This window comes from Tursiops truncatus, chromosome 3 (genome assembly GCF_011762595.2).
Source record: "Tursiops truncatus isolate mTurTru1 chromosome 3, mTurTru1.mat.Y, whole genome shotgun sequence".
In the NCBI taxonomy this organism is placed as follows: domain Eukaryota; kingdom Metazoa; phylum Chordata; class Mammalia; order Artiodactyla; family Delphinidae; genus Tursiops; species Tursiops truncatus.
This window is the reverse complement of record NC_047036.1, coordinates 104,486,349-104,508,336: the sequence shown is the minus strand read 5'-3', so window position 1 is coordinate 104,508,336 and position 21,988 is coordinate 104,486,349. Positions and strand designations below refer to the sequence as shown.

Genomic DNA, 21,988 nt, shown 5'->3' with positions numbered 1-21,988 from the left:
GGGACTCCTGTGGTCATGTCCAAAGGACACAGGATAAAACCCAAATAGGCTCCCACTGGCCTAAGGTGGACAATAGGGGCATCACAGAGAACAAGACTGTGCTGAATTGTTACACATCACCTATGTTAAAATTCATGAGTTTATAATGATACTAAAAAAAAAAAACCGGTCTTCCCTGGTGGCGCGGTGGTTGGGAGTCCGCCTACTGGTGCGGGGGACGCAGGTTCGTGCCCCGGTCCGGGAGGATCCCGCATGCCGCGGAGCGGCTGGGCCCGTGGGCCATGGCCGCTGGGCCTGCGCGTCCAGAGCCTGTGCTCCACGGCGGGAGGGACCGCAGCAGTGAGGGGCCCGCGTGCCGCAAAAAAAAAAAAAAAAAAAAACCTCACTGGCCACCTTTGGAGCATGCTAGAGAACCAAATCATTATTCCGATAATGGCTTTTGAAAAAGTATCTTGTATGCACTGTACCTTGGAGTATAAAGGATGAAGGAAAGTTCTTTAGAGAAGACTTGCACCTAAAAAGTGTAGAAATAATGATAGAATCTAAATGAAATCATGGATGTGTCTAATGATCATTAGCTAAAACCATTAGCTGATGGGGAACTTATGATAGAAGTCAGACCCTCAGCACCCAAACCCACAGACCGATCTTAACCTCACAAGAAAGAGAAAATGTGACACTGGGTACCTCCTGATGTGATGCCGTAGGAGGTGCACAGAAACGCTGTGAGATATTCCTGCAAAAAACTGAACCTGCGTGTGATCAAGCACTGCTGTCTATTAGTTTACAGGAGTGAGAGAGATTGATGGTTTGTTAAATGACACCAACATTTAACAGCACCAGTACTATTGACACTTTGGGGTGGATAATTCATTTAGAAAACTTTTAAAAATGTATCAACAAATATAACATATGGGCCTTGTTTGGACCCTGATTCAGAAAAACGAAATATTAAAAAAAGAAATTATGAGACTATCAGGGAACTTCGAGCACTGGATATTTGATCATATTAAGGAATTCTTTGTTTCAGGCATGATAATAGAATGACAGCTATGTTTATAAAACGCCCTTGTCTCTTAGAGATACTTTCTGAAGAATTTATGAAGAAGTTGTGCAATATCTCAGATTCCACTGGATGGCAGAGTCAGGGAGTATGAAAGACACAAGACTGGCCGGATGTGGATCATGGTTGAAACGGGGTGATGGGTACACGGGGTTCATTATACTATTCTCTCCACTTTTATATAGGTTTAAACTTTTCCATTGTAAAACTTTATTAGGAAAAAAAAGTAGTTGGACACAACTGCCTGACACAAACTCTAAAAGGCTTCCCGGCTCGGCAGGGAGCAGTGGGCTGGAGCTGTCGCCGTAGGAGTGAGCGGCTCCGCAAGAACAGGAGAGACCAAGGATGGGCCTGAGTCAGAGGCTGTAGGGTCAAGGTTGGTCATTTCCCTTAGTGATGTTATACACGCTGAGGTCAACTACTTTGCTGTTTGCCACGCTGGAGTGAAACTCTGCCAGACGGCGCAGTGATACCCAGAGGAGGCGGCATGGGGGAGAAGCAACCTCAGGTTCTGTGCCACGAACAATGCTTTCGGGCACAGATAGAAGGCTGACCGTCCTCGGCGCGTCTGTTTAAAAACCCCACGCCCAGCTGAGACTGGGAGGCGCCGGTGAGCTGTCACCCATCAGCCAGGCCTACGGCTGCAGAGGCCTCCACGCCCCAGAGATAGGACGCAAGCGCCCCGGAAGCCTGGCACGTGCCCAGCTGGGTTTGGAGGCTGGGGGTGGGGTTCGTGGTGAGAGAGTGATTTTCACGCGCTGGTTCTCGGCGTTCTCTCCGCATCCCCATGTCAAAGCGGGCAGTGCGGGGCTCTCCGAGGGCCCAAAGCAGGTGCAAGGGCGGGCGGGTGGGTCTGCCCCGACCCCTGCCAGGCTTCCCAGCTGGACAGAAAAGCCCAGCCCCTGTCAGGGCACATCTTATTGATCCATCCCCACCAGGGACAAGGAGGATGTGTCTGGTGGGCCCCGGGGCATAAGAGAGACTTGCCATCCAAAGGACAAAGCTTTGTGAATCGAACGCCCTCTGTGGTCCAAAATGAGTTAACAACATCTAGATAGAGGACCAAAACTGGGGTACTTCTCCTAGAGGAAAACTTAGCAGTTTAAGAAGTAATTGTGAAGCAGAAAATATGCTCCCACAGACACACACATGCGTGCACAGGCGCACATTAAAAACCCCTGTCACACAGAGAAAGACAAATATCATATGATATCACTCATATGTGGAATCTTTAGAAAATGGTACAAATGAACTTATTTACAAAACAGAAATAGAGTCACAGACGTAGAAAATAAACTTATGGTTACCGGGGGGTAAAGGGTGGGGGATGAATTGGGAGATTGGGATTGACATATACACACTGCTATATGTAATATAGATAATTAATAACCTACTGTACAGCACAGGGAACTCTACTCGGTATTCCGTAATGACCTATACGGGAAAAGAATCTAAAAAAGATATACGGCTATATGTATAACTGATTCACTTTGCTGTACACCTGAAACTAACACAACATTGTAAATCAGCTGTACTCTGATAAAAATTTAAAAAAACAAAAAAACCCTGTCTCACACACACACACACACACACACACACACACACACACCCCATTAAGAGAATCCTGGGACAAGCCAACTCTTTCCGTTGTCAGTATCAGTGTGTCTCAAGGTGACATCCTCCGAAGCCCCCCTCCTCTACCCCCCCCCGCCCCACTCCTGAGTTCAGCACCATTCAGGGAAGAAGTGCCTGGAACACAGTGCTGAGGAGGAAAAAGAACAAGGCAGCAGCTCTGAGAAGCAAAAGTCGACCATGGAAGACTCAGGAAAGAAGCGGCCGTATGTCCGCCCAGGTCAGGGCATTAGAGAGGAGGGGAGGACACATCTGTCTCCACAACTTCCCGGTAGCTCTTCTGACATAACAGGGGTCACAAGGCCCCAGACGGGGACAATTTCCGTGTGAGTCAATGAATGGGTAGTAAACACGTTCACAGTTCTTGCTCCTCCCCTGTATTCTTGGAACTGAACGGAGCCTCTTCAAACAACAGCCTTCCGGAATCCTGTCCATTTCCTCATTTCCCGCTGAGACAGTATGGGTGAGCGTTGACTTGTTTCCCAGTTATAACCACCCAGAGTCACTCACAGGTCAGCTCCTGCCTCCTGAGACTGTGGATGAGAACACACTGAAAACAACTTGCTGAAGAATCGCACGGCAGCCTGTGATACACTATCACAAGGCTGAGCTCATAACTGTAACTTAGGATGCATGAGCCAAGGATGACAGAAGCACGCCGACTGCCTTCCTTTATTTCATAATTCAGTGTTTCCCAACCTTCATCATGCAGTTTGGGAAAAAGCTGCCACAGACCCATAGTTACTTCTCCCAGCAACCTGGGCGGGGAGGCGGGGGAAGTCCCCCTGGCTGGTCACGTGCTGCTTTAGCAGCCAGAGCCCTTGCCCGGTGATGTAGCAACCCCTTTCCCAGCTGAAGGCTTGAATTATTTATTTAAATGAAAGCCTGAAATCAACCTACAGACACCACATCAAGGACAAGCGAGATGCTGTCTCCTCAGTTCCAAGGATCAACCACAACAAGTCGGTGCGCAGCGTGCATTCGAGGGCAGCTGGGAGGACAGCTCGGCTTCGGCAGCGCGCAGGCCCTGCGCCAGGAGAGCACTCAGAGAAAGAAGGGCGGCCAACCGGCGCGAGCCAGAAGATTTTCTCAGCGTTCGGGTCTCGGTGGAGAACCGGGAAGTGATTGCAAACACGTTCCAGAAATCCTCTCCATTTTCCATGAGCCCTGAGCACAGGGGGCCCCTTGACAGTCACGGGCATCTTTGTCAATCTGTGATGGGTTGGCCACATTGGCACCTCCGCCCCTGTTGTTTAAAACCAGAGTTCCCAAGTGCCGCCTTCCTACCTCCTCTTATGGGAGACCAGTTGCTCCTGGTCTCTTACGGGAAACCTGCTGTGTATGGTGCCTTCCTTCTAGAAGTGCACTTAGCACAGCTGTGGTTTTCCACCTTTGTATGATTATTTGATTGAGGCCCACACTGAGCTGTAAGCTCCATCAGGGTCAGGACAAGATTTCCTTTTACTCAGTGTTGCACTTCCGTGCCTAGTACACAGCATGGCACTTGGTAAGTGCTGAATAAATGTTTGTTGAAATTAATATTTATTCATGAGATGAATAAAATGTGGCGCTTCCGGTATTCTCAATGCCTTTCCTTGTTTAACCACTCAATTGACCAGAAGTGTTAACTCTAACACCGTCTTCACTTGTAGACTTACGTACACTAAGAACAATGAACAACCTGCCATTTCAAAACCAAAGTCTCACCTTACTTCCCAATTCCCCTAATCAAAATATTTGAAGTAATCATTAGTTTTAAATTCCTACGTATTTTAGACCTACCATATTGGTATGATCTTTCTACGTGCTCTAATATAATTCTCCCATCAACTAATAAGACTTTCTTTTTCTTTTAGTCTTAATTTACAGACAAGGAAACTGAGAAACAGGAATGTTAGCTTTTTCAGGATCACACCGTTAAGTGCCAGCAACTTAGCGTCACTGATGCCGCTCCTATCAGGGGTTTTCCATTCAGAGTTAGTTCAAAGGCAGAAACAATGCTGTTCTTTCTTCTATTTATAGCCTGTCTGTGGAGAAGGACCATCCATGTGGGAAAGTACAAATTTGGGACATAACCCATGACTACACTTGGCATGTTTTAAATAAGAGTTAATTCTCTATCATTAAAAAAACTTTTTTTTTTACCTCCTTTGCAATCAGAGCTGAATCACAGTGCTAGTAATTCCTGTCATTCACAGCCCCTACTGCCCACTAGGATAAATGGGGTGTGCGGTGCACACTCTCTGGGCCACTTTCAACAACTCCCAGATCTGTCACTAACATGTTGCTTCCCTGAGGCCCAGCCTGCTTTCAACTACTCATTAAGCCCTGTACCACCCCTGCTTAGCTTATACCTAACAGTGACCCCACAGGAGACTTTAAACCAGAACAATTAATCAGCTCCCTGATGTCAGGAAAAACACATCTTAAAACATAGCCAGTTCAGGAAAGGGCAGTCCACCCAGGCTGTAACCTGCCGTTTCATCGGAGAGGGTAAATGCAGTGCAGAGTAAGGAAGACAGAATGAGCACAAGCTTGAGCTCTGGAAAAAAAAGCAGAATGGCCCGCCCACTCCTGACTAAGGCACATCAGCTAACCTACATGAAAGCATTTTTTAAACAGCAGCATGCAAGTAATATTTATTTACCTTGACATTCATTTGAAGAGCATCAGAAACAACAGAGATTTAAAATGGGGATTTGGGAGTCACCTGACAGTTGGAATTGTTCCCATTCATTGTTGACAATGAGCAGTACCACTGTCAATGGTATACTAGCTATGTACATTATTTCCTAACAGCTGCCTGGGACAGTAGAATAGGCAGAGCTGTTGAAGTTGGTAGCCTGGGGAATCCCCTGGCGGTCCAGTGGTTAAGACTCAGCGCTTCCACTGCAGGGGGCTCGGGTTCGATCCCTAATGGGGGAACTAGGATCCCACAAGCCGAGCAGACAAAAAAAAAAAAAAAGATGGTGGTGGCCTGGGCAATCAGACTGAGTTCCCAAGAAAACCACAGGATCTCTCGTCTTGGTATTCCGGGTGCTGGCAAGGCAATGCCTGGCAAAACTAAATCCCCCAGTGAACGGTCATTGAAGGAATGAATGAATGAATGACTTAGCCTCTCGGCAAGTTGACCCATCTGCCAAACAAGGATAACACTACTTGCCCAGTGTGGTACTACGAGCTTCAAGTGAGTTAATGTTTGGGGGACAACCCTGAGCAGAGTGCCTGGCTGTGTGAACATTCAACAAACGTCTAATCCTTTCGCTTTCTCCCTCCTTCCTCTTTATGGGTCTTTCCTCCTTCCGTATGAGATTGAAACTATTCCATGTGTAAGCAAGAGACCAACATGTGGTATTCTGTGCCCCCCACACAGTGCGAGAGCAGCATTGCACATCCAGGACCCTGCCCCTGCCCATTCCTCTTGGTTGGGTTCCCAAAGTTCCCCAGGTGCCCGACACGACTAAAGGCCCTGCTTCAGGTTCCTACAGGAGTTTCTGGTATGAGGCACCCTGAGTCATCCCCCCTCTGATGCCCAAACCCTTCCTTCTCCACAAAAGGATCCCGCCCAGATTTGTAAACATAAGCACTGAGTCCTGGTGATCCCATGGCCACACCTCTCAGAGTTCAGTCCAGGCTATTTCTTTCATGACGTAGAATAATGAAAACTAAGCAACAGGCGCTCAGTGAATGTTTTCAGCTCGTTTTTCCGAAGTTCAAACTTCCTAACAATTTTTCTCTTAGCAGGACAAAAACTTAAGAGAAATAGACACCTGGGAAAATGGTTCAGAGGAAAATTCTGGCCCTAGAAAGAGCTTGGGTTCAGTCCTCTTGACACGGGTTGGAAGGCAGCATAACAAAGGAGTGGGGAGCTGGCAGCGAAGAGGGAGGTTGGGTCACGATCCCAGGCTTCAGAAGAGAATGGACCAGCTGCCAGGGCCTAAGTCAAAAAGCAGTGTTGTTAAAGGCGGGGGTGGGCTGGGAGGCTCCCTGGCTAGAGAATGGAGAGAGAACGAGAAAGATGAGGGGAACAAGTGACCTGGGACTCAGAGTTTGGAAACCACAACAATGATCTAAGATCATTGTCTCTAAGACCGCTCTTGGCCACTAAGCTAGAAAGCTGGTTTCTGCCAGAGTGAGACCTGCTATCTGGAGACATGTCCCTCTGGTGTGGTCACACAATGGACACTTAGCTAACACTCGCAGCTAACTTACATCATAGGACACAGGATTATACGGAGGGGGTTGTGGAAATACCCAAGCGTATTTAACAGGCCAAACCAGACAGTCTGAAAATAATTATCCACATTGAGTCACAAAGCGCTGAAGAAAAAAAAAGACTAGGGAAGGTACGCGCCCCCAACTATTACAGCTGTATGGGGAGGTCTGCCGTAAGCCAGATGCATGAAGAAAGTCAGAACGCTGGCAGACCAGACGCTAGTGGCAAAGGGCATTAGGGCACACAAGCTGCAGGAAGAAGCCTTAAAAGTTAGGTGAGGATGATGTTTTAAACCACAGAAATAAACACCAATATCAAGAAAATGGTATACAAAATGCAGAGACATCATTAAGCTACACAGACTGGGGCACTCACATAATAAATCCGCATGAATATGTGTTTTATTGTTATAAGTAATCAAGCTACTGAACAAGCTGTCTCCTTAAACTGAGAGGTGCATTTTGTCTCTTGAGAAACATCAGCAGAAGACAGGATTTACTGTGCTGTTAAAGTAAAGGAAGAATACGTATCATGAAAGCGAGGATAGGAGGTAGGGAGTGAGGTGATTCCCGGCTGGCTGTCGGGTGCATGTCTCCAGGGCAAACTGGCTCCCAGGGGACTTCTGTGATCCTTGGCCCACACTCTAACCTTCCAAAACAGCAAAGCCGCATCCACTCCCAGTCCTGTCTGCATTAATTCACTGTTCTTCCCATTCAACATGTTAATGTGAAGCTCCCTCTCCAATTTGAACTGTGACCTCTGTGAGCTTTACATGTATTTTGCCTAAATATTTTCCTCATTCCCATCAACTTTGTTCTGAACGTCCCTTTAGTAAGGTAGACAAATGGCAGAAAAACCGAATCCTAAATACCACCTCTTTCAGTGCCTTTTTTTGGTAGGAAGGGAAGGAGTCAGCCTCAATTTCAGAATTCTGGGTTTTGCCTGGTAAATATTATGGAAATTCCAGAACCTTGCTTCAGGGGCTCAAAAGTTTGAACCCTAAGAGTCATTCTCCTCTGGTGGTACCCCTAAAATTCACACCCATGCCGCTACTTCATGCAGTGGAACTAAAAAGATCTGCATTTTGTTCAGAAGCCAATGATCCAGAAGCGTGGATCAAAGCGTCTCTTCAGGGCTTCCCTGGTGGCGCAGTGGTTGAGAGTCCGCCTGCTGATGCAGGGGACATGGGTTCGTGCCCCGGTCCAGGAAGATTCCACATGCCGCGGAGCGGCTGGGCCCGTGAGCCATGGCCACTGAGCTCCGCAAACGGGAGAGGCCACAACAGTGAGAGGCCCGCGTACCGCAAAAAAAAAAAAAAAAAAAAAGATTTGGTAAAAGGGATGATGATGGGTAAGAAACTGAAGCCCAAAGGAACATGATTTAGCATAACTGTATCTCTTAAAACTGCACACATATGAAAATAAATGTGCATTTATTTGTATGTGTGTGTGATGGTGGAATGAACTGGCCAAGATGACCCCTTCCTTCCACTATAAAACTGATGAACTAGAACTTATTTTGGTTTTAATCTAGGACTAAGCCTAAAAAACAAGAAATGGCCAGGTGCCATAAGGAACAAAGAACTCAAAGTCTTAAGGAGAAGCCTCGGGGGCTGGAGATGGGGACAGGAAACATGGCTTTAAGTCCATGCAAGGAAGAGGGCCCGGTGCACAAGGCACAGGACCACGCCGTGCAGCCCACAGCCCAGGCAAGCAGAACACGGACTGCCTGCCGGCCCAGACCAAAACCCAGCTCCTGCTGGGGCCGGGGGACTGCATGTGAAAGTCACCTGCAAGAACCAGCAAACACTCCGCACAACTGTCCTAGTGGACCTTCACCACCACAAGGTGAGAAAACAGCAGCAGAGGTCCAGACCACTATACCACCTCATCACTGGGGAGACAGCACAGGAAACCTCCAAGTTACTCTGTAGCAAAACCCTGGGACAGGGACAACTCACAAAATAAACAGCCCTTACTGAAGATAAGTTCACAATCCTAAAAACCCCACGAGGAAGCAAACCACCAATAATTTTTCTGCGGCTGAGAGAAAAAAAAATGGGCATACTCAAGAACACAGACTAGAGACTATAAGATAAATATGATGAAAATGACCTTTTTAAAAGATGACAACTATAGTTAAAAAAAAGAAAAAAAAAGTTGAAAAGAGGACAGGCAAATTTTGAAAAAGAATCAAGCACAATTTCAGAAATGAAAAGTACAGTTAACGAAACTAGAAACTACAACAAATGGGATAAACAGATTAGACAGGGCTGAGAACATAATTAGCGAGATAAATACTAAGTTACTGAGAATACAGCACAAAGAAACCTAAAACATATGAAAGAGAACAGGTTCAATGTAAGGCTAAAAGAAATCCCAGAAGAGAAGATTGTTGATATTCAACAAAATACAGACATCCAGAATTCTCTTAGTTAAAAACCCTGAGGTGAGAGCTGAGCAAGAGGAAAATAAACCTGTATCTAAACATAGTGGTGAAACTAGACCACCGCAGATGAAATAAGGGGGGAAAATTTCACGCTTGTTATGAAACAGTTCAATAATGCAGATACGCAGCTGTAGCCTCCACTGATGGGGAGAAGCACTTACTACAGAGAGGCAGCCGTTGAGCCTCTGCCTCCCAGATGCTCTGTGGGAACAGGTGTAGGTGCAGCTCACTTTCAGAAAATTTCTATTTAGTGTAAAGTCTGTCAGCTTAAATCGACTCAACAATCTCCTTCCACATATTCAGAGGCACCCAGCTATGTATTAACTGAGTCCTGGGTTCTTACTCTAAATTTCACTAGAGTATATAATATTCCTCTGTATTAAAACTGCCTGAGCTTCCCTGGTGGCACAGTGGTTAAGAGCCTGCCTGCCGATGCAGGGGACACAGGTTCGTGCCCCGGTCTGGGAAGATTCCACATGCCGCGGAGCGGCTGGGCCCGTGAGCCATGGCTGCTGAGCCTGTGCGTCCGGAGCCTGTGCTACGCAACGGGAGAGGCCACAACAGTGAGAGGCCCGCGTACCACAAAAAAAAGAAAAACTGCCAAATTTTCTTAATGCTTAATTAATTAAAGTGATTCCTATAACCCAATTTATCTGGCAATAAAGTACCTAGAATGAATTTTGATGGCAAGAATCCTATCTTGTGGCAACACTTTTCACAAGCAAGTTGGGCCACACCCTGCACTGCCATTCTCATTCTGAAGATAAATCTGTGTGAAGTTATCATTTTATCTGCCTCACCAGACAGAATTTCTAACCCAGCATTTATCTTGTGTCTCCGACGGCACCCGCGAATGCAGTAAATCTGCAGAGCACAGTAATTCTGGGACTTCGTGAGTTATTTTCAAGTGTAAGTTGCTAGTCTGTGCAGCTTACTGCAGGAACATTTTAAGAGAAAAGCAAACACTGACTCTGGATTAGCTTCTGAATTGTTATCAACAGTTCATTCTAGGGATGGTTTGGATATTCTACTTTCTACAAGATGAACTAACTCACTTAGCTAAAGCAATCACAAGATAAACTCTCCAAATGCGTAAAAAATGACACTCTAGTTACCACCATACGTAACTACCCCACACAGCACACACATATTTTCTATCCTTCATACTGTACTCCTTGTAATCAGTGTCTCTTCTGTGTTTCAAAAGACAGTAAAACTTGGGTTTCCCTGGTGGCGCAGTGGTTGAGAGTCGGCCTGCCAATGCAGGGGACACGGGTTCATGACCCGGTCCGGGAAGATCCCACGTGCCGCGGAGTGGCTGGGCCCGTGAGCCGTGGCTCCTGAGCCTGTGTGTCCAGAGTCTGTGCTCCGCAATGGGAGAGGCCACAAGAGTGACAGGCCTGCGTACCACAAAAAAAAAAAAAAAGTAAAACTAGATTCCAGAAATACTATCTCCATTTTTTTCCTTTAAAAGGAGTGTCTTCCCCAATTTCTCCTACTGTCCCTAATGTTCCTAAATGGCTTTCTTAAAGAGATTTTCAAAGGTCTTATTGTTAATAAGCTAAAAAATATAAAGCACTGAGCATGGTGTCTGGTTCCAAAAAATTAGCTATTATTATGGCTTTTATTAGTGCTATCATTAATGACAACAGAGTACTGAAAACAGGAGAGACCCCAAAATAGTTTGTGTGTTTATATTCCCCATTGTCAGAGCCTTAAAGAAAAATCTAGTTCAAACAAAAAGCCAAATTATTTTTATCAAAAGTAAAACTGAAACAATGCTTTTCTCCCCCAAAACAGTTCTAAAGTTAAAAGACAGCAGATTAATATTAAAAACAGCTTTTTATTTGTTAATGTCACATAAGAAATTTAAGCAAGTTACACTATCTTAAAAAACACAACTAATGCGTTTTAGGAGAAACCCTTCCCTCCCCCCTCCCCCCTCCCCCCATTCCCCTTGTGAATTAAGAATCTAAGAGAAGAAGTAACCATAAAACAAAGTTTTGTGGAATCCTTCATCCAGAGTGCTTACATGATGATTAGGTTAATATTGCCTTCTTACAAAATTTCTCTTTTCTATTTAAAAAAAATTTTTGTAGCCTTGATTGTTTATTACAAAAAAATTCAGTACAAAAGTTCAATATATTGAAAAATGCTTTTCCCCTCCCTCACAGCACCGTTATATATAGCAGAGAATAATCAAGAGCAGATTGCTAATCTAGATGGAGCAATCTTCAAATTAAAACAAATTAAAACACAGTGGTTTATTTACCCTCCCCTCCTCATAGAACTTAAAAAAAAACCACACATACAAAAAAAAAGTCAAAATTTTGAGGGACCCTTTTCAAACAGTACATAGTTCAGCGTCAATTCACATCTTGCAACAAAGTATATGGATATGATTTCTTTTACAAAACGTTCAGTGTCAAAAAAGGAAATTAAGGCCATCAGATTCGCAGCTTAAAAATTCACATAAAGGAAATATAAAAATATTCTGTGCTTCTGAGAAGGCTCTGCACTGCATGTAGGTAAGGATTACCATACTTCTTTATTTTGAGGAAGACAGTTGATGTGAGAAGTTTACATAATTGCACAGCTTCTATTGGAACCTCTTGGGGCTCCCTGATGAGGAAAACAGAAAAAAAAATTAGTGCTAAGAAAATGGATCACGGTATTTTAAAATAAGGCAGAGATACTACAAATTCATTATTACCTAACTTCAAATGGACGTTTATTACTTCTCACTTATCCTTTTTAAACTTCTCTTATGGACTTCTCCCCTAGAATACTCCAACAAATTCCAGAACAGTGATTCTCAACTCTAGCTGCACATTGAGATCCTGAGGAGTTCTTAAAACAAAATTCTGATCTAGGTCCCTAGATCAATTAAATGAGAATTTCTCATTTCGGACTTCCCTTGTGCCACAGTGGTGAAGAATCTGCCTGCCAATGCAGGGGACACAGGTTCAAGCTTTGGTCCGGGAAGATCCCACATGCCACGGAGCAGCTAAGTCCGTGTGCCACAACTACTGAGCCTGAGCTCTAAAGCCCACGAGCCACAACTGCTGAGCCCGTATGACACAACTACTGAAGCCCTCGCACCTAGAGCCCATGCTCCACAACGAGAAGCCACTGCAATGAGAGGCCCACACACCACAACAAAGAGCAGCCCCCGCTCGCTTTAACTAGAGAAAGCCCGCACGCAGCAACAAAGACCCAATGCAGCCAAAAATAAATAAATAAATAAATTTTTTTAAAATAAATGAGAATTTCTCATTTAACTGGGGAACAGTATCTATTTATATGTAATTTTAAAGCTCCCTAAGAAATCCTAATAAGCAGCTGAAGTTGAAACTTCCTATTCAATAACATCCTTTGGTAACTTAGGAAACAGGAGCTCAGTGGATGGCATTCTGAACAACCACATCAAGAAATATGGCTTGCTGGATCCTCAGCTTTCATATCCTGAAGCATTTGCATTGGGTTCATCTTCAAATGTGAAGTCAAAACGGCTCCCTCTATCCATTTCTTTATCACTCACTAATTCCTTAAAATCTCACAACATGACTGTGAAACACCACTTGACTACTGAAATTGGTTTCTTGAAGGTCAACCAGAAAGACTTCTAATCAACTCAAAAGGCCACTGGATTCATTCCCTAATATGAAGTCAAAATAGTTGATCCATCCTTCCATCTTCCCTCTTTTGAACTTTTTTTTTTTTTTTTTTGCAGTACGCAGGCCTCTCACTGTTGTGGCCTCTCCCGTTGCAGAGCACAGGCTCCAGACGCGCAGGCCCAGCGGCCATGGCTCACGAGCCTAGCCACTCCGCGGCATGTGGGATCTTCCCGGACCGGGTCACGAACCCGTGTCCCCTGCATCGGCAGGCGGACTCAACCACTGCGCCAACAGGGAAGTCCCCTCTTTAGAACTTTGATATCATTATTTCTTCTGATCACAAAAGCTAAAAACCTCGCACATCTTTGATTTTTTTTCTTCTCCCCCTCAAGTTCGGTCACTATGCCTTAATTAATGAATCTCCATTTGCATAGTCTCTCAGGGTGTCTGCAATCTCCCTTCTACAGTCATCCCTCTGATATTGTCTCAACTTCTCCTTGCTCCAAAGTGTGCAGAAGCTCCTTCCCTAGGCATTCCAGAGTATGCTGATTTAACACCAACCTCCCCACTTCACTTATCTCTCACTCACACCCTACAAACACAACTGGATGGACAGATATACTTGGTGCTCAAGTCTTGACATATACCCTGTGATGAATTAAAGATCATGATAAATTCTTTGCCACTCCTCCCATTATGAGGTGGAGACTATTTACCCTCCCCTGGAATTGAAGCTGGCCTATGACTTACTTTGACTAAAAGAATATGGGCCTTTAAGAAATCTAATGCTTTCCGTTTTCACTCTCTTGGAAGCCAGCTGCCATGCTGTAAAGAAGGTTGGACTAAACAACCAAATGATAAGAAACCACATGGAAACAGACATGGAGAACATTTGAGCCCTAGCCAAGCTTCCAGCTGAATGCAACTGCATGACTGACTTCACTCTCCATTGGGTGGGAACAAATGAATTGCCCAGTGGAGCCCAGTCAAACCACAGAGTCATAGGAATTAAGAAATCAGTTTTAAGTCACTGAGCTTTAATTTAAGGTGGTCTCCTAATGTAGCAACAGATAATTCAAACAACCACAGAACACTACCATCTGCCTTCTAATACTCAAATAATTGCCCATCTTTCAAAATACTGGACAAGCCTATTTTCCAGAGATCTTCTCAACTGTTCTGGTGGCCTAAACAGCCTTCTCCAGCATCTGACCTGCTACAACTCATGCTCTGAACCACTAGCCTGGCACCCTGAGATATCTCTTATATTGTTATTTTACTTCCAGTCATTATAATATTTCAAATAAGGGCAGAAAATGGATCTTGTACCTGTTTCTTGTTAAAGCCAAGTATAAAACACCTGTTCTTAAATATTCCTCCAAAATGTACGAGGAAGTATCCATGCCAAAAATTCATTCTCCTATAACCCACCTCAAGTGGTTCTCAACTCTGGAGGCTGAACACATAAGAAAATGTTTATTTGGAGCAGGACTGGGGCTAATTAAGCAAAACAAACAGATTTATAAATCTGGAGACATGGTGACGACATCTTATAAGGATAAGGGTAGGAATTTTGATTAATGATAGACATGAACAGCTTGAGAATATAAACTGAAGGCTCATTACTTATTAATAATTCCAATTTAATTAATTAAAATCAAATTTGGAGTTTATTTCAAGGACTCTCAAAAGTCCAAGCATCAGCTAAAATCTATCTTGCAATTAAATAATTAAAAACTTAAGACAGCAAGAATTTTGCTTCACACTGAAGCTGAACATTACTCTTTTTTTTTTAATCAGGTAATGATTTTTTTAAATTTAATTTATTTATTTTTTGGCTGTGTTGGGTCTTTCTTGCTGCACATGGGCTTTCTCTAGTTGAAGCGAGCAGGGGCTACTTTTGGTTGCGGTGCACGGGCTCCTTATTGCGGTGGCTTCTCTTGTTGCAGAGCACGGGCTCTAGGCACGTGGCCTTCAGTAGTTGCAGCGCGCGGGCTCAGTAGTTGTGGCTGGCGGGCTCTAGAGCACAGGCTCAGTAGTTGTGGCTCACAGGCTTAGTTGCTCTGCAGCACGTGGGATCTTCCCCAACCAGGGCTCGAACCCGTGTCCCCAGCATTGGCAGGCGGATTCTTAACCACTCCGCCACCAGGGAAGTCCCTACTCTTTGTTTTTCTTGAGTTTATATGCAGATACCTGCTCCAATTTAGTCATCTAAACTCAATCAAAGAACCCTTCAATAAATAATTTTTAGCATGCATTCCAATCCATATATACTTATTTATGTGGCATACATGCCCTACCATAACATATTACATACATTATAAAACAAAAGACAAATCTGAAATTTGATATGAGAAATAATTTTTAAAAAAGAAGTGCAAACATTTTCTTCCAGTACCCAAATGTACTGTATCTTGAAGATCCCCTCAGGAAAAACAAACCCCACTTGGTAGATCACTGACTTAGTTCATCAAGTAATAGGGAAAAAACAAGCTCCACTACTGGTTTTGGTTTTCATGTAATTCTGTTAATAAAATTTAAAAGACATATATTAAAGTAATACCTGCTGGTGGAAAAGTTCTTCCTCGACAGCCACTTCAGCTGTTTCTTCCTCCTCCTCTTCCTCTTCAGGTATGGTTGTTTTGAAGACTGTACTTCTTTGAGCAACCTCCTAAACACAAGAGTTTGATTTAAGTTAAAACACTGTACTTTGGGACTTCCCTGGTGGTGCAGTGGTTAAGAATCCACCTGCCAATGCGGGGGACACGGGTTCGATCCTTGTCCCGGAAGATCCCACATGCCGTGGAGCAACTAAGCCTGTGCGCCACAACAAGGGAAGCCACCACAATGAGAAGCCCGCGCACTGCAACGAAGAGTAGACCCCGCTCACCACGACTCGAGGAAGCCGGTGCGCAGCAACAAAGACCAACGCAGCCAAAAATAAAAAATTAATTAATTTAAAAAAAAAACCCACTATACTTAAAAATCACAAAGACTGTGGGAGGACGACATCTTTTCGTTGCGTAAATTTAAGAAACAGCATTCCTATGTCAGGGACTTTTCTTTTCTTTCTTTTTTTTTAAGTGGCTCATCAGTAGCTTCAGCTACTGAACAGAAATTTTTGCATAATTAGTAGCAGTTCTTAGATTTTCAATATTCCCTGCAGGGGAGCTACTGGTATCCAATTTGAAATACCTGCTGAGAAGTTCCCACTGCTTTTTATCCCATTCTGTTACTAAGAATTCTGTAAATGATTTGGCACACTAAATTCTTTATAACACTCAACATGAATTCAGCTTAAAGATCTTGGCTCCTAGCAAAGAGAAGGTGCTAAATAAATGCTGAATAAAATGAAGTCAGAGTCTAACTGCTGTGCTCTCAGGGACCTCGGTGGCAAGAGGACCACCTGATGAGTGAGATGAAAAGGACAAACTTTCATTCCTTCAGCAGCTAGTTCCTCTTGAATGAAACAGAATCAAGACACAGGAACACTATTTACTAACAACATACCAGTGAAGTTCCAATGTACTCTGTACAAAAAAACAGAACTCCTATTATTCACTGGAGGCATAACAGAAAGTAACCATTTCCATTTTCTACTGAAAGGCGCAAATACAAATAACTATCCTGTAGAGAATGCTGACTTGCACAAATGCAGCAGTGTTTCTGTTTAAGCACAAGGCTAACCTGATGATCTAGCAGCAAGTAAATGAGTGTGTCCTAGAGTGCTGCAGAACGTCTAATTTTACTCTATACCATGCATGTCCTAAGGTTACTCAAGAAAGATAACTCCAGATGAAGACACTAAAATCACGTCAGTAAAAGCTTACCTGAAATTTAACACAGACCAGCTAGTTTAAAATGGCAGAGGAAGAAAACCAGAGAACAGTGACAGAGAAATGAGAGTTCTATTTACAACACGTCCACATATATATTTTATAAATGAAGTAAGGTAGTACAGTAGTATTTTGTAGGGAATTTTGATTATTGTTGCACGGCCGAGGAAGATAGACCATTTTGAGTCTGAATTAGCCAGAAACTTCAATTCTGTGAGATCAGTCCATGTTTATACACACAAATAGTCTTTTCACAAATAACACTTGCTTTAACCAAATTAGTACTAATAAAAAAGCATGTGAATCCTTAGATCAATTACAACTCTTTGAACTAAGATATCCACTGGGGGATGATGGCATACAAAACAGAAAAAAGATTCCCAAAAAGTTTTCAGAGTACCTAGCTTCCCTCAACTCACCTTAAAATGAGGAAAGAAAAGTCAAATAAAATCTGTTATAGAATTCTCACATTTCAGCTTCTAGCAACTCATGACAGTGTATACATCCCATATGGAAACACCGGCTCTTAGAGCTTGTGATGAAACACCAGACTATGAGCCTCAAATGAGAAGCTTAGAAAAGAGCAACTTGCCCAACTTCATTAATTATGAATTACTTCAGCATAATTGCCTTTAATGTAAGCCTGCTGTTAAGCATTTTTCATTTGACAACATTTAAAAATCAGTTAATTTAATGCAGAAAGCCTGTATGGAATATAAGTGAGCTAAATAAATGTCGACAAAATTAAATAGAAAAATAATAAAACAAATTTAGAACCAAAAGTTGCTGGAAGGTTTAGGCCCAGGAAATTATTAGTCAAGGTGCTAAAAGACAAATGTCTTTACCAAAAAATTCCTCTCAGCAAGACACCCAACCCTATCAAGTGCCCTGAAAGGCACACAAAAATGGTCTCTATCAACATGCCATGGGTCTGCCTGGGTAAAGCCCTGGGCACATAAAGGTACACCCATCTCCCCAGCAGTGCTGCAGGGCCAGCTAGCGCCAGCTCACGTGCTGCCTCTTCAACTCCGTGCTCAGTCACAGCGTGTGGGTATCCTGAAATCACCACAGTTCAGCAAATACTAAAAATCAAGGCAGTTTTTGTTGATGAAGGAGCTGACTGTTAAACTAGAATATCTCTGTATACATAAGTAATCATCTGCATATACAAAAATTTCAGTGATGCCTATATTCTAGAAGGTACAGAGAGACTGCTTTATTTTTTATTTCCCTCATTAAAATAACATTTTATTTCTCTATGGTGACATTTGCTGTTTTTCATCCCTAGGACCACCCCTCCCCAGCCATTTCTCAGAAAGAGCCCCCACTTTTACCTGGGTACCCTCTCTCCCATGGAGATGTGACATGTGTGTCACAAGCTGAATGTGATCTAGCCATGGAGAAGGCTCAAGCTCTAACTCTGTTCTCTTGACTCCAGGAACTGGCTCAGAGGTGGGCACATGACCCAGGCTGGTACTACGAGAGCAAAGCCCAGACGAGGACCTGACTAGGCACAATGCTCTTGCCCACGAGAAGTAAACCTAGAATGATGCACCTGAGGAAGACACCCAGGAAACAGACAACATCTCTGGATGGTTGGTTTTGTGAACTCATATATTCCCATTATTTTAAAGCCAGTTTAATTGGGTTTCCTGATACCTCCAATGTCTCAGCAAGAAAATATACGTAAAAAAATTACACTGACTTAAGCCAATTATCTAAACTCTTACAGAAAAGTGGTCTTTATGGTGGTAATTATGAATTATTATAAATATGGTCTGGGATCTATTAATAAACATGGTCTCACAAAATTAAATGAATAAATGCCAAAAGTACTTGCCTGACAATCACAGAAATAAGAACTGTATTCATAATACTTTCCTCATTTCTGACAGAGGTCACTTCATAGAGCCTAACAAGCAGAATGCAGAAGTTTATTAAAAGAACAGGAAAACAAACCAACCAAATAATCCATTATAGAGTTCAGTGGTTTGAATTATGAAGGGAAACCTGAGCTTCATTCAGCTTAATTGAAACATCACTGGTAATACTACCTCCAGACATATCCCATGTCATGGCATCTACTTTTTCACTTGTCGTATCTATTTTGTGCGCTTTTAAACCCGCTGCATTCCAAATATCCTCCTATAAGATCGTTTCTAACTTGGAACACATTTTCACACAGAAAAAGGTGCTGACTAGATTCCATGGTTCACGAAAACCTATTTCATCTACCATAGCCCCTTAAAACTGTGCTTTTCAATCTGGGCAAATCGGCACTCGTAACACTGTTTTGAAAGAGACATGTATTCTGCCAATTTTAGATGTTGAAGGAACTACCAGCATAGGAGCTGCAGTAATTTCAGCACTTGGGCAGCAGCACCAGTGACAACTGGGAAGAATTCCAAAGTGCCGAAGGCAAAAAGCGAGCAGGGCTCCACACAGAGAACAGGAGGAGATCCAGCTACTCGAAGTTTGTGAATTCCGGAAGGCATCTGTAAACGCCCACACCCTGAGAACCAGCAAGTATTTGGAGGTGAACTGTACTGAAGTCTGCAGTGGAAATCATCAGATGACCTTTCATTTTTAGCCTCAGTCTGAGATAAAGGGCATTCTTCATTCAGCAGACAGTGAATTCCTTACTAAGAGCAGTCTAAACACCAGCAGATGTTTACAGTGAGGGATGGCTGGAAAGATGGCTGGGCAGAGGACTTCTCGTATGCAAACACCTCAGACCCCCAGAATGAATGTTATTAATTACACTTTATTTCTCTGAACTTAAGTAAAGGTCCATGTTTGATTTTCCTAAAATTTTATCCAGCAATTTCTCACTAAGTGCCTATTATGTGCCAGGAAAAATCAGAACAGGTCCTTGCCCTTGACATGCTTATTACTCTAGTGAGAGAGGACAACGTGACAAGCTAGACAAGGTCTGTGCCTGGGCACTATGGGAGCAGAGAAGAAACCCCTAAGGGGATACTGTACTTTGACCTGAAACCACGCCATCCTTGAAGACATTTTCATCTCTTGGTATGTGTGCGTGGCTGGGGGAATTTGGGAGTGTCTTTATGTGACAGTGGGGGTAGGTAAGGTTCTTTGACAAGAGTTCTAGGACTGACGTGTTGAAAACATACACATCAAGCAAATGTACACTCCACAATCCTTAAACTCAGTTTCACGAGCATGTTGAAAGTCAGTAACAAGGTTAATAACCTAAGCATTTACCAGTGGCCAGATACTATTCTGACCATTTCCCAAGGATTGTCTCATTTATATTATTCTCATTATATTATCTTATTTATATTAGTTATCTTGTTATTACTATCTCCATTTTAAAATGATAAAACTAAGAGAGGTGAAGGAACTTACCCAAAGTCACAAAGTCACTGGGCAGTGAAGACAGAAACCGGACACAAACTGACTCTGGAACCTGTACTAACAATCATATTTCATTCCTAAAACCTGGAGTTAGCATCTCTTTCATTGACTCAGCAGCCTTGGTCTGATTTAAGCAATCAGTTACTTCACATTTAAATTTGATTTTTGAAAAGAAATCACACTTGCATGATGAACTCTCAGGTGAAACTGACACTGTGGTACGAACATAGAGAAGAGTCTGGTGGTTGCCAAGGGGGCAGGGGTTGGGGCAGGGATGGGAGTGGGAGGTTGGGATGAGCAGATGCAAACTATTATATATAAAACGGACAAACAACAAGGTCCTATTGCATAGCACAGGGAACTATATTCAATATCCTATGATAAACCATAATGGAAAAGTATTTTAAAAAAAGAATGTACACAGGAATTCCCTGGCAGGCCAGTGGTTAGGACTCCACATTCTCACTGCCAGTGGCCGGGTTCAATCCCTGGTTAGGGAACTAAGATCCCACAGGCTGCGTGGCGTGGCCAAAAAAAAAAAAAAAATGTACATATATGTATAACTGAATCACTCTGCCGTACAGCAGTAATTAACACAGCATTGTAAGTCAACTATACTTCAATGAAGAAAAAAAAATTGACACTGTGGTGGTACCGATAAAATGACCATACCTCTCCCTGAGAATTTTTCAATATAACCTTCACATCTTCGCCAGTGCCCCAAGAGTTCTGGTTCTTCCAGATGAGGTCGGTGGGAGGACTGGCTGTGACACCGGCATTTGCAGCCCAGATCTAGAAAGAAAAAAGGAAATCATTCTACACAGAGCCCAGCTTTCCCACGTGCCAATAACAACATAATGATGAGACTTTAACACCTTGTAAGAGGACTGATTCTAAAAGTTCCAGAACTATGGCCTAGCTTTAGACTTGCTATATTAACTAGCTGTATATCCCATAGAGCTTAGCTAGGCCTCAGCTTCCCAGTCTGATAAATAAAACTGTTGACACACGGGACTCTGAAGTGAAGTTGCCTAGATTCACATCCTAGCTCGCCTACATGCCAGCTCACCTTGAGCAAGCTACCTTACTTACCCTCCAATGGTACAGAAATGGTACTGATAATACACGGGACTGTTGTGAAGAAAAATGATTACCCACATGGAGGAGATGGCTGACTCAATGAATATAAGCTCTCACTGTTAGCATTCTATTATTCTACGGGTTTCATGAGCCATCCCTTCCGTGTTAGAGCCTTCTACCCCTTCCAATGGTATCCTCCAGCTGCCTATAGCAGGAATTGAGGAGATGACCAACTTCTCTCAAAAGCTCTGCAGCAGACAGCCTATCTAGAATATCCTAATGGAAAGTGGTATATATCCAACCAGAGACAATGTCATAATACCCCAGTGTCTGAGTCTGAATTCCAAAAAGAATTCAGGAAACAAATAACCCATTATTCAATGGAAAATATGACTGCTACAGAAATAGGCAAAAGAAACAGAAAGATTTCCCTTTTCATAAGCAGGGAAATTCTGCAACATTTTTTACGTATTTACTGGCAGAAGAGCATTGGTAGAATAGAGAACACTTGAGAGTTAGAAAACCTGGGTTTGTATCATGGACATAACACTACACCTCTACAAACCTCTATGTCCTCACTTGTAGGGACACTACTACCAGTCCTGATCTTTCTAAAAGACCATATGAAAAGAGACAGGAAAGTTTTGTACTCCATAAATTGTCTTGCAATATAAAGGGCCATATGATGGCAGAATGAAGACTGGAGATAGTATAAGCA

The 21,988-nt window shown here is 43.2% G+C and overlaps 1 protein-coding gene across 2 annotated transcripts in view; it reads right to left on the bottom strand.

Moving 5' to 3' along the window:
- Positions 1 to 10,949: 10,949 nt before the first annotated feature.
- LMNB1 (lamin B1) overlaps positions 10,950 to 21,988 on the bottom strand; it is a 66,802-nt gene continuing 55,763 nt past the window's right edge. Inside the window, exons 10-12 of one of the 2 annotated variants that reach the window (XM_019924325.3) lie at positions 20,863 to 20,982; positions 15,540 to 15,647; positions 10,950 to 11,981 (exon numbers count right to left, since the gene is read on the bottom strand). In XM_019924325.3, the coding sequence (XP_019779884.1) occupies positions 11,940 to 11,981; positions 15,540 to 15,647; positions 20,863 to 20,982 (270 nt within the window). In that variant the 3' untranslated portion in view covers positions 10,950 to 11,939. Of the gene's footprint in view, positions 14,433 to 15,539; positions 15,648 to 20,862; positions 20,983 to 21,988 lie in introns of both variants that reach the window. The other variant, XM_073802467.1, reaches the window with a different exon arrangement.